Source organism: Cynocephalus volans, chromosome 2 (assembly GCF_027409185.1).
Source record: "Cynocephalus volans isolate mCynVol1 chromosome 2, mCynVol1.pri, whole genome shotgun sequence".
NCBI lineage: Eukaryota > Metazoa > Chordata > Mammalia > Dermoptera > Cynocephalidae > Cynocephalus > Cynocephalus volans.
In genome coordinates, this window is record NC_084461.1 from 191,745,423 (window position 1) to 191,758,105 (window position 12,683).

At 46.4% G+C, this 12,683-nt stretch overlaps 1 protein-coding gene across 2 annotated transcripts; it reads right to left on the reverse strand.

Annotated features, from left to right (window-relative positions):
* Positions 1-205: 205 nt before the first annotated feature.
* TBX3 (T-box transcription factor 3) lies at positions 206-12,475 on the reverse strand. 2 transcript variants are annotated; one of them, XM_063086738.1, is made up of 8 exons: positions 12,032-12,475; positions 10,130-10,397; positions 9,158-9,217; positions 8,748-8,894; positions 6,651-6,727; positions 5,403-5,560; positions 3,227-3,903; positions 206-1,371 (listed from the first exon to the last, which is right to left on the reverse strand). In XM_063086738.1, the coding sequence occupies exons 1-8, from the start codon at positions 12,418-12,420 to the stop codon at positions 910-912; spliced, it is 2,238 nt and encodes a 745-aa protein (XP_062942808.1). In that variant the 5' UTR covers positions 12,421-12,475; the 3' UTR covers positions 206-909. The 2 variants fall into 2 exon arrangements, with proteins under 2 accessions (XP_062942808.1, XP_062942809.1); XM_063086739.1 differs by lacking the exon at positions 9,158-9,217.
* Positions 12,476-12,683: the final 208 nt, after the last annotated feature.

Consider the following 12,683-nt stretch of genomic DNA (forward strand, 5'->3'; position numbering starts at 1 on the left):
ACTTTGTCTAATAGTCTCGCTTCTTCTTTATTATTTTTTTAAACCTTGTTATTGCATATACAGGAAAGAGAAAGAACTGCCAAAGAGGGCAACATGAATCCTGCTACAGAGCTTAGATAAAATAAATTCATTTTTTTCTGTATTTTCCCCACCCCTTCCCTTTAATTCCCCCCTCCCTCCCTTGGGGTTGCCATTTTGGGGGCACAGGATTGGGAAAAGGGTATGGAGTTATGTTGTTTTCTCTCTAAAAGCAAGCGTTCAAAATAAAAACCACAAATACATTACTGTGGAACATGCAACAAGAGACCTATAGTGGCTCTTAAAACATCACAAGAATATTAAAAAGACACAGATTTCCTTAATATAGACTAAACAAGGATGGCAGAGACTTCCCTCCCCAAACAATGCTGCTCAGTAATTTATTGAGAACTGATACGCAAGACACTATAAAGTTTTTAATCTTCACTAACAGAATCATGTTAATGTATTCATTTGTCCCCATTTCTTAAAAAAAAATTATTTGTTTCCACTTGATACGGTGAAGGAAAATATATATATATATCCACACCGAGGGAGATGCCTGTCAACACCTCCCCTCCTGGTGGGCTTCTTCGGCCACAGCTCCCAGAACAGCCTTGCTGGAAGTTGCTCAGGATATAAATGTTTTAACTCCCACCCCCAACAGCTCAATGCAACAGAATCTGAGACAGATCCCGGTTATATAAACCACGCCAAGAAGACAGGATCTGTCTCTAGCACATTCTCTCGGGGGAGTCCGGTACCCCTTCCCAGACACGACTGCAAAAGGAAGGGTTAACCCCACGGCAGGCCCGTGGTTTACTTTACATCCAACAAAGTGCACTGCAGACTTGACTGGACTGGAATGAAGAGACTTTTCTGGGGAGGGGTTTACGGGGACGCGCTGCGGGACCTGTCTGGCTTGGCTTCCAAGCCGCTGACCAACCGCTGGATACTCTGCAGTTCGCTGGTGGCCGCCTCTTTCTCCGAGCAGAGTTTGGGCGACAAGGACACGGAGCTGGAGGAAAGAGTGGAGGAGCGGCTGTTGAGTTCCGAGCCCGAGTCCACGGCCACGGAGGCCGGGCTGGCGGCCAGGGCGGCGGCTTTGCCGTCCAGGGGCCCCGCGGCCGCCGCCATGGACGGCAGGGCAGTGCTGAGCAGGCTGCTGCCGTCCGGGACCGGCACCGGGATGGAGTAGGGGCTGTAGCGCAGCCGCGGCCGCATGGCGTTCAGGTTGAGGAAAGGGTGTCGGTGCACCGAGCTGGAGGCAGCTGCGGAGGACGCGGCCGCCGCCGCGGCCATGTACGTGTAGGGATAAGGGAACAGGCTTCCGAAAGGCGACATGGCCAGGCCCTGGGGAAGGGAGAGAAACGCACGGAGCGAGTCAGGGGCTGCGGGGCGGGGAGGAGCCACGCTCGTCCATCTCCTCCCTCCCGTCCGCCACCTTGAGCAAGCTATGAATCCCTTTTTCTCTTGGGAAGGGGAGCAGGAGGACCACACTCATACTTCTCTTAGGTTCAGAGCGTATCTATCACTCTAGGCCTAGGCCGAGATACTTAATTCCCAGTGCCTCAGTTTCCTTATATGAAAAACAGGGAAATCATAAGTAACTTGTACTTATTGAGGACTTTGTGGATATTAAACAAGCTAATGACTGCAATATGCTTCATGCCCTGCCTGGCCCACAAGATTGATAGAAATTTCCCCACAAGGGTTGGCTGTTGCACCTGTTAAATAAGACTCAGGCTACCCCACAAAGGTGGCTGAGGGAAAACCAGAGGGCATAAATTATTGGACAAAATATTTTTTGTCATTCTTGACCACCTTCCCCAGCCCTCCTACCCCAATCCTAGAAGTTTCTGAAATGAAAAACAAAAACAAAAACAAACCCAGAGAAGATCTTAAGCAAAAGGAAATTGGGCTGGGAGTAAAAGGGTGTTTGTTATAAACAAAGATAAACAAATTATCCAGTCTGATAGGCTGGTATTACAGGTGAGAAATTGAGGCCCCAGGGGTTCTGGAATTCACTGATCTAGTAAGTGGCAGAAACAGAACTTAAAATGTTAGGACTCTGGCCTGGGCCAGTTCTTTTTGTTTCATTTGCGTTTGCTCAGACAGCACCTCACCCGACCTATCACCTGCTCTCCTATGACAGGGTCTCCAGGAGAAGCCAGCAGAGGAGATGGGAGGAACTGAGAAAGACCAGAGCCAACCCTTCTCTCAGCTCCCTCCTTCCCAGAGAAGGGGAAGCCAGTCCTGTCTCTTGGCTCACTGAAGGGAGATGAATGTGCCCAGACGAAACAAAAGGCAAGAGTGTGCACAAAACTCCATAGAACCTTTTCACCAGGTTCAGAACATTTCCAGTGGCCTGAGACTTCTCCCCAGCCACCCTGTGCCCCAACACAGCTGTCTGTGAAACACACACAGGCTGCCAGGCCTGCCACAGCCCCTGCTGTTCCCACTCCTCTGACATTTCCCATGTGTGCACAAACTATTAACCCTTTGAGGAATAGGCTGGCCTGCTTGGGGTAGGGGGAGGGGGAGAACGGCATTGAAATGGGAGGAAATGCTGGAAGAGTGAACTCCCACCCAAGGAGTCACTTCCCCTCCTCAGGCGTTGGTCTCTCTCTTGTCTAATTCCTGGGGAAGAGTTGGCTATGAGTCACTTAAGAGACATTTCAGCTCTGAAGCTAAAATCAAAAACTCTGAAAGAGGCCCTGGAGTCAGACAGCTTGGGATAGAGACTCAGCTCAACTACTACCAGCTGTGTGACCTTGGATGAGTTACTCAACATCTCTGGGCCTCTTCCTTTCATTTTTAAAGTGGAGGTGATAATAGTACCACTGAAGGGTTAGATCAAATGAGTCAGAATAGATTAAGGAGTTAGAAGAGTGCCTGGTAGAAAGTAAGTGCTGTGTGTAGCTGCTATCACGATGGCTACCTCTCTACTCTGCTGGAAATAACCCTTAACTTAGGAAACATTTTTCCTTTTATGGGGAGGAGGGGTGAGGTCATGATGACTCAATGAGAACAGCCTTGCACCTAGCAATGGCTCAATAAAAATTGTTATTACTATTACTACTACTACTACTATTATTTAAAGCTATTAGGCAAGGAGACTGGGTGAGGGTCTGGTATCCAAGGGCAGGAAACTAGAGCGAATGAAGGGGGGAGGGGGGCTGGAGAGGTCAGGAGGAAGGGTAAATACCTGAGAGGCCAGGACGTGCTGCTGGAGGTGGAAGGGCAGGGTTGCCGCGGACGCCCCGGACAGTCCCTGCGCCGCGGCGGCAGAGGCCATGACCGTGGAATCCAGACCCGAAACGCCAGTGGAGGCCCCGGACACGGTGGCCAGCAGGGGCCCCATGCCGGCAGCCATGCTGGAGAAGGCGCCCCCCATGGCGAACTGGCCCGGGTGCAGGAAGAGCGGGTGCCCGTTGAAGAACTGCTGGCCGGCCAGGCCGGGGGCGAAGCCAAGGCCGGGCAGGGGGCCCTGGGCCAGGTGCGCGGTGGCCGCGTCCGTCTGCACGGTGAGCGGCGCGAAGGCCTCCTTGCCCGGCAGCGCGCGCGCCTCCTCGACCTTGGACGTCGCTGCGCCCTCGCGGCCCGGGCTCCGGCGCTCCTCTGCACCCAGGCCACGGGTGCTGGACGAGATGGTAGCCGGGCTGTGGCGCGAGTCAGGCGACGCCTTGTCCAGCCGCCCGCTGTCCCGGGATCGGCCGCCGGACTCGGCCGCGAAGAGGTGCGCCTTGACCGCCGGGCTGCCCTTGTCGCGGCAGGGCTCCTCCGACGTGGTGGTGGAGATTTTGGCCACGTCGCAGGCCTCCGCGCCATGCTCCTCTTTGCTTTCTGCCTCAGCGTCACTCTCACCCTCGCTGGGACACAGATCTACCATAGGAGAAGAAAGGGCCAGTGAAACTCCTGTTGCCAAGTTTCAATCCCAGTTCTGCAGATTACTAGCTGTGTAACCCTAAACAAGCTCCTTAACTTCTCTGCACCTCAGTTTTCTCGTCTACAAAGTGGGGATAACGATACCTAACAACTATTCTGGAAGATTCAATAAGCTAATAATGAATTCAAAGTACTTAAGTAGAGTAGGACCTTAGGACACCTCCCCAATCCGTAGCTCTTGTTATAATGACTTGCATTTTTTTTTTTTTTTTTTTTTTACAAACATTGATTGAGCTCCTACTGTGTCAGACAAAGCCTTTACAAACATTGCTCCATTTGATTGCAAATTGAATTTTAAAAATAAAACCCGGGGCTGGCCGGTTAGTTCAGTTGGTTAGAGTGTTGTACTGATAACACCAAAGTCCAGGGTTCCATCCTTGTACAGGCCAGCTGCCAATAAATAAATAAATAAATAAACAAATAAATAAAATCTAACTTATTCTGAAACTCACTGCTGGATTCCAGTTACTATGGGGGTCTTTGTTCAGTGACTGATGGAGATCAGTACCTTCCACAAATTTGTAAATTATTTTACAAAGATTTGTTTGGAGAGAACCCTGATATCTGAATTGGTAATGGCAGACATAGGCACCCCTCCCCCAACTCACTACTCAATTGAGTCTTACATTTGCCTCAGTCCCTGCAGGCAGAGAGATGGGTGACAGGCAGCCCACTAACTCCCCTCCCCAACAATCATAGATTATATTTTTGCTTTTACCATCTTCTGTGGGTGTCCTACCAGAAAAATAAGTAAATAAATAAAAGGATTCTTTTTTATGTTTAAAGCTCAAATGGATTGAAGACGTAAAGGACTTTTCATTTTATTTCACTTAAAAACAGCTTCCTTCCCGTTGAGAATGTATCTTTCCAAATAAATAGTGCTTGCTCTTTAAACACAGGAAACCGACTGGGGATCTGAACCATCTCATCCACTCCCACCCCCCACCCCACTCCCAACGCAGATCCCCAGTTCTCCTCCTCCTCTCCCCGGTCAATTGTTGCTCCATGACTGGATGTTATTTTCTGTCACCTTCCCTGTTTCAGGTGACAGAGAATCCCTCACCTCATCTTGACACATTTTATCCCAGATTTCAAAGATGGTGAAAACTCTCCTGGCTGGAAAGAGTTGGGGGAGGCAGACAGACAGAAAGAGAGAGAAGTGCTTCAGGTTGCCCCCACCAAGAGGTGATATACAAACCGACATCTCCTCTACCCCAGCCAAATAAGGGTTTAGAGGAAGAGGTTCTGAGCTTTCCCTATAGTACCTTAGGGAGGGGACCAGGTAGCCCCTTCGGAATTTTGGCTCCAGTTTACAGATATGTAGAAGGATCTGTAGTTTTTAAAGGGCAAGGCCCCTGGTCAGTGCCTCCCTCCCACCAACTCTTCCAGGCCACGATGACCTGGAGTTGAGTCACCCCAGATGTGACCAGGTTTACCTTTGAGGTTGGATGTCCCTACAGTGGAGACTGCTGGAGAAGAGGCCTGAGCAAAGCAGTTGAAGGCTGCCTGTTCGCTTGAAGACTCATCTGAGGTCCCATTCTCCTTTTTGTGTCTTTCATCAAACACCCTCATGGACTGCAGGGTGAGTTGTTTTCTGTGGCAGAAGCCCACACCCAACATTACAGAATGTAACGTACATTTCCCTTCTTTGTTTCCCTTACCCTTTCCAAAGCAGCATACACACACCTCACCCTGGCTGCTGCCCACAGACAACACTTATTCTCTGAAATCTGCCTGCCCCAGGGCAGTCACACAGACCCCAGCATTGTTCTTGACCCTCTAACTGAGCTGAAGAGTGTGGAGCAGGAGGAGGGAAGAAGGAGGAAGGCTTCAGTTGAGTTCATTCAAGATTGGGGTTACATTAGGAAAGGGCATTTGCTTGGGCTGTGAAATATTGTTTAAAAGCAAGAGAAGAGGATGGAGCTAGTCAGAGAAAGCTGAACTGCTGGCCTTATAGCAGAAGAAGAACTGGCTGCCCAACCCTGCGAACACAATGCTCTGTCCCCAGCCTAGCAAACTCCTGGATGGTTGCTAAGATTGCAAGGAAGCAGTTATTCCATGGTGCACTTTACTGTACTTGTTTCACCAACACATCAATTGGAATAAAAATCTATTTTGATGTTAGAAATTGTTTTTTAATGTCACCCTCAAGGGGATAGGTTAAAATTTGGTGTGATTTTCAGGATTTTAGAGATTCTTTGAAAGGGGGTGGGGGAGGGGAAAGCTTTTTTCATATACTCCCAGGTTGTCCACTTAATGCAAAATGATACATGTACGCACGAAGAAGGGAGGGAGCCATGGATTTCTCAAGGGACCCCAGCTGTGTCTGTTAGTATTTAAAAGACAAGATTGCAAAAATTCCAAAGCATTTTGTGAATGGCTTGGACCTTTCTTGGGACCTGCCCAGGATGAATTTAAATTAACTAGGAATTAATAGGTATCCCTATATAATTTGTTATCCCTGATACTTTTCTTCCAGAGACAACTATGGCATAGCCTAGTTAATTTCCTTAAAGGTAACCAGTCGGAGGTAGATAAAATACTGCGTACTGGGTGTACTGACATGGGAAGCATGTGGCAGGCAGGAAGTAAACTATCTTCTACCTACTTCTGACACTTGAGAGTTGGAGCCTAGAAAAGTGATTTTTCTATTATCTGATAAATAAATAATTGTCTCAACTCACCTTTTTTCCCTCCTGCCATTTCCAGTATCCCGGAAACCTTTTGCAAAAGGGTTGTTGTCTATTTTTAACTGAGTTATCTAGAGAAGGAGACAGAAGGAAGACAGACATATTAGCCCCATTTTCTAGAATGTTTTGGGGGTGTTTCCCCCAACTCAATAGTCTCCTAGAAATCTGACTGCCAACAGAAGTCATATGGATATACCAGATTAAAGAGAAAAAGATAGAAAATAATGTAGAAGTTTGGAAGGGCGGAGGGAAAAATCAAAGGAAACTGTACTAAGGCTTGTATCTCCTATAGGAGGCCAAACCAGGGATTCCAGGCTGAAATTATCCAAAGAAATTCTTTTCTTTGGGCAGCCAGACAGCTTGGGTTTAGAAATAGAAACATCGTCAAAGGTGTCAAGAGGGACAACCTGTAGATCTTAAAATTATGCTTTCATTTTGATTTTTTTTATACAGTGCAATTAATCATAAAATGTTATGACATACTCCCCTGCTTACACACACACACACACACACACACACACACACACACATACACACTCACAGCATACACTCCAACCCTTTCATGAATCTAACAAAATGATTTATGGGGTTTTGCTACCCTTGTACTGGAGTGAGTTTGATTTTTTCTGGGGGTGGAGGTGGTAGTTTGAGGAATTACAATATTGACAATTACAGATTTAAAAGGACTGAGTGACCACTGGAAACATTTGTTTTCATTTATACGATCTGCCACTGCCATTGGGGGAGAAGGCCTGTGGCCTCTTTGTCTGATCAAAAATGCTACTTTTTCACATCATATTAACAATTTAGTTTCACAGGATGCTGGGTCTAGAGGGAGCATGCATTTTGCATGCCAAGGAAAAATGCCATAGCATGTAATCTTTCAAATCCCTTTCCTTTGGGGAGGAAAAAGTTATATATACAGAGTTATTCAGAGGTAGAAAAAAGTTTCCTTGGTTGGATTCTTCTTCTTGAAATAAGTTGCTTGTATGCAAGACTTCAGGTTTTGCAGGGAGAGGTTATGATGTTAGTCCCCAGACTAAGAAAATTTATCTGGGACATTCCCATCATAGGTCCAGAGGACCCATTGACAGAAATAGTAAATTCAAAATGCAGGGTGTTGTCGGGTGAACCAGACTCTCATTGAAGTCCAGGATTCAGATGTTGAAAAGCAGGAGTCATCAGTCCCTGCCCCCGCCCCCATAGCTGCCTGCTCACAGCCAAGCTGGGGACTGGTGAATCAGCAGCAAGGGTCACTTTGTGTCTCTGCACTCCACGCCCATGACCTCCAGGCCACCACGACTACAGATACCAGGTGGTAGCCCATCTAAGGGTTCTTCTAATATTCAGTTTTAGGCCAGAGAGAGAGAGAGAGAGAGAGAGAGAAAGAGAGAGAGAGAAGGAGAGAGAAAATCATGAAATAGTGACTTTGGCCACCTCAACTCAAAAGCCTCAGACAACTTGATTAGCTCGACCCTGTGATCAGGATAGGTTTTCCCAACCACACACACACACACACACACACACACACACACACACACACACGCGCGCGCGCGCGCACGCGCGTACACACACGCACACATACACACATCATAAAAAACACAGCAGCATAAAAGGTAATAAAAACCAGACCAGCTATTCAGGATTTCTGGCTAGGGGAGAAAAGCTGATCTCCACTAGGATTCTCCTCCCAAGATTCTGAATGGCTTTTGCCTTAAATTTTTAGCTGGTTCCTTTTGAACCTGATTTCTTGATCCTTCTTTCTGAAGGGGAAGAGGATGAGCCTTAAAACAAATAGGACAAAGCCTGGGGGTGTGGTGGGGGGTGGGTATCAGTGCAACAGTGGTTTATAAAAGCTTCTCACTGAAAAATTAGTTAAACATTTTAAAACTCAGCATTTGATTTCTAACTGGCCGAGAGTTTTTTTTCCTACCAGTGCTCCTTTCTCCAAATGCTTCACCAAAGGCCAAATCACAAAAGAAAACTCAAAATTCTCATCCCAATTCTCTTGCAACTTTTTCACCCTCACTCAAAGCAGCTTAAAGGGGAGGGGAAAATATCACCCTTAAAAAGAAAAGCCCCTGTGGTTACCTTATCATTCTGGTATGCAGTCACAGCGATGAATTCGGTTTCGGGGAATAAGTACGTCCGAAATGTACTATAAGGAAGTTTCAAGATGTCATTTGCCCTTACAATGTGGAACCGGGGCTGGTATTTGTGCATGGAGTTCAGTATAGTCTGCAGGGGCACGGAAGAAGAGACACACATAAAAAAAGGATTTAGCAGGACAAACGGGATCTTAGAACCCCTGCCAGGCTAACATCTTCCCCACCGCAGGGTACCACGCTTGTACCGAGCCCACCACCTTGGAGCACCTCCTTGGGTACATTTTTGCTCCACAGATGTTATCTTCTGGAGAATACAAATTGTTCCTCAATTTCCAAAGGGTCCCCCCCACCCTCACCATCTAAGGTTGAGTCGTACCTTGAACCCTAGCCTACCTGAGTACCAAAACTATAATTCCCCTGCCACGTTGCGTGATCACTTGGGAAGGCCAAAGTCTTAAAAGATAGAGAAAAACATGCATTTTAATTTACAAAATGATTCAGTACTTCAAGCGCCCACTAATTGACGAGCCCAATCCACTTAAAGCCCTGAAAGGCTGAACTCTAGAGAGGAATATTTATGCCTTAATCAAATCAAGGGCTTCAAATGCAATTCCTGCCCGCTGAAGATATTTCCGCGCCATTCACGTCTTCCTGGGCCTAATCTTTCTGCTTATTCCTCGCTTATCACTCTGTTTATTTTATTGAAATGTTGGGGAGGGGTAGAGGAAGGGGCAAAAGGTCCCTTGCCTGACTTTTACAAGCAATCCAAGTCTTCTAAAAGTCTCTTAGCATTCTCTCTCTGAATCCATATGTACACCCCCCCCAACACACCAATTTTATACCGAAAATCTAAGCCTCATTTCTAGTAAACCTGACTTTCACCTAAGCCTAATTCTTTTTTAGTAAAAGAAAATAAATTCACACCCTTTCACCAACATAGTCAAGGCTCCAAAATTTCAACTTTCCCAAGGAAATAATATGGCTGGTTTCAAAATAGAAGTATTATATTTTAAAACAAAGCCAAGCTTTTATGAACACATAGCTTCAAAACTGATTTAGCTCTTAACTATTGGATTTTAACTTCATTGTCAGGCCAGGCATCTACCAAGGACCTGGAATTGGTATAGAACGTGAGCTGGTAAGTTTTCTTTTCCTCATTTCTTTTAGAACACCAGGCTTTCCATTATCCAGAGAGAAACACTCCGGAATCTTCTCTCTGGCTCTGTTCAAGTTTGCTATGGTTAGCAACAGAGAGCACAGGAGAAGCACGACCCGGAAACCAGGAGTTTACGTGGAATGGGGAAGCACTGCCTTTGATACAGTAAAGAAAGTGAACATTTTACTGAAAGGATCAATGAAACTTACAAATCCGTGTTTGTCCGAAATGTTGTTGGTGAGTTTCAGTTTGTGGAAAGTGACGACTTTGGACATCCACTGCTCCCCGGTAGCGGGGCTGTCTGGGTGAATGTACATTCTCTTTGGCATTTCGGGGTCAGCCTTACCAGCCACCATCCACCGAGAATTGTGAAATTTATATCGACAGTCATCAGCAGCTATAATGTCCATCAATAAAATGTATTTGGCTTTTTTATCCAGCCCAGAACATCTCACTTTAAATGGAGGAAACATTCGTCTACAATAGGAGAGAATGGAAAAGAAAAAAGAAAGATAAAACACTCAGAATTTTGGGTTTGATTTTCTATTTGTCCTAAAATATTTAAGCCAAGTTAAAACTTTCTTTTGTGACCGACAAGCTTATATTTTTCACCATAGAGCAACTGGGTGCAAAAGTGGTTTCTTCCACAACAGAAATATTAAATATGCTCAATTTCTCTATATTTAGGTGTTCCAAGACTCAAAACAAATAAATCGTGGCACTGCATTTATGTATATTGTCTAATAACTTAAAGGTTTCTTTCTCTGTACGACTGTACAGATTGCCCTCTTTATAGAAAAAATCTTGCCTATATCTTTTTCTGTGGGTGTCTAGTTCTAAAGAGCTTTGGGTAGGATTTTAGTGAAGTGCAGTCAGTGAAGGCTAGAATTTTCCACCACCCATTAATGAGAAAATGTTAAACTTATTATGAAAATAAAAGTTAAAGTCGCACCCCTCCCTGCTGCAGAATAGCAATCCCGCTGCTGGCGAAATGAAACTGGACTCAGCGAGTTCTCAGAACGAATTTTGCAGATTGGGGTAGACTCCCGGGCCTGATAACCCATCTGTCTACAGAGCAGCTAGCCACATTCTTCCACTCCTACGGCAGTTCAAAACTGCAAGATTGTGCCACCAAATTGCTGTTAATTTCACAGAGGTGTTGGCATTCTGCACTCAACTTAAAAGGAAGCAGTTCGCTGTGAAACTGACTAAATGTCTTGTGGATTTGAGGAGGATTTTATGTTAAACTTTGGCCAAATTTAGTTTGGAAGGAGACAGAAAGCTGAAGACAGCAAGAGGAGAATTTTATTTTTATTCTTTCAACTTTATGCGTTTATAGACATCAATGCAATTTTTAAAAAAAACAGCGATTTTAAATGATAGTCATAGGGTCCTCTCTTTGTGACAAGTTTTGGTCAGACAAGAACCTTTAAACATTATGTAAAATATAATTAATATTTACGCATAAAGAAGCAGTGTGTGTCTCCTTACTGGCTTTTTAGGTCTGCAAACATAATCTTAATTATCCAAAATTGCCTGCCGAACTCTCCCTCGGGTTACAGAAGTGGTGTAGGCAAACAAATCAAACCGCCCTTCGATTTCTTTCGACCTGGCAGCGGCAGGCTCAGGCCCCCTCCAGACCCAGAGGCCAGGCTGAAGGGCAGAAAGGGCGGGGAATTAGTGTCAGGCCTCCCACTACCACACAAAAGAGAAGAGCTTTAAGCTTTTTTCTCTGAGGACAGAATAAAACAGACAAAAACACAACATCAGCTAAGAAATAAGGACGTTCGGAAAAGGTTTGGAGTGAACTTCTCAGAGTGGGGTGGTTTCTTTGCTTCCTGCAGGGATGTCTATGCTCCACTGAAAAAAATCTGTCTATTCTGTAGGGAACGCAGGAGGCAGACCTCTGTAACACCTATGCAGACGCTCAGGTAAGCTGAAATTTTCTGCCACTAGGGCAGGGCCGGAGAGTCCCTGTATACACTTCTAGGGGAACCAAGTTTTCGTCTAAGCCGTCATAACTGGCAAAACGACTGTTCTGGGAGAAGAGAGATAAACGGAGGAAAAAACCTCCAATAGCTTGGGGGATGGGGTCTCCACCGCTTGCTTACCTTCCCGACTTGGTAATGACCATCTCGGTGCCCCGCTTGTGGAATTGATCCCAAAGTTCTTTAGCCTCCAGGTGCACCTTGGGGTCGTCCTCCACCTCTTCTTCGGGCTCCATGGTTTTCAGAGGCCTCAGATGCGCCTGGGGCCCCAGGGACGAGAAAGGGATGCCGGTCTCGGCCGCCCCCACCAATTGATCCATGATCGGCTTGGCCAAGGCGCCGGGCAGCGAGAGCGCCGCCGCGCCGTTGGGAGGCAGTGTCAGCGCGGGGAAGAAGGGCGGCTGGTGACCCAGCACCGCGCTCATGGCGAAGTCCGGCGCCCGGTGAGGTAGGAACGGATGGTAGGCCATGCTTGTCCCAGGAATGACCGGATCTCTCATGGAGAGGCTCATCCACTCCAGGCGGGACGCTTGGCTCCAGCCGGGGACAAGTCTGCAGCTGCTGTTTTGTTTTTTGATTTTTTGTTTGTTTAACAACAGCTCATAGTTTTGTTTTGTTTTTTTTAAAAAAAGCAAAAAAAAAAAAAAAAAAGGAGGAAGAAATCACAACTACAGCACTTCAAATATAGGGAGCGAAGTGTCTTTTGGGGAGGAGAATGCTGCTTTTAAAGAGGGCAAGGCGAGAAACCAGGAGACATAGTCGCTCGGGTGACTGT

Bases quoted from the DNA above. Each gene is read 5' to 3' on its own strand.
- TBX3 (XM_063086738.1), bottom strand. From the start codon at position 12,420: ATGAGCCTCTCCATGAGAGATCCGGTCATTCCTGGGACAAGCATGGCC. The intron at 9,218-10,129 runs GTAAGTTTCATT...CTATCTTTTAAG, and splicing joins TTTCGGACAAACACGGATTT to ACTTTGGCCTTCCCAAGTGA. The intron at 6,728-8,747 runs GTAACCACAGGG...CTCCTTCTCTAG, and splicing joins CTGCATACCAGAATGATAAG to ATAACTCAGTTAAAAATAGA.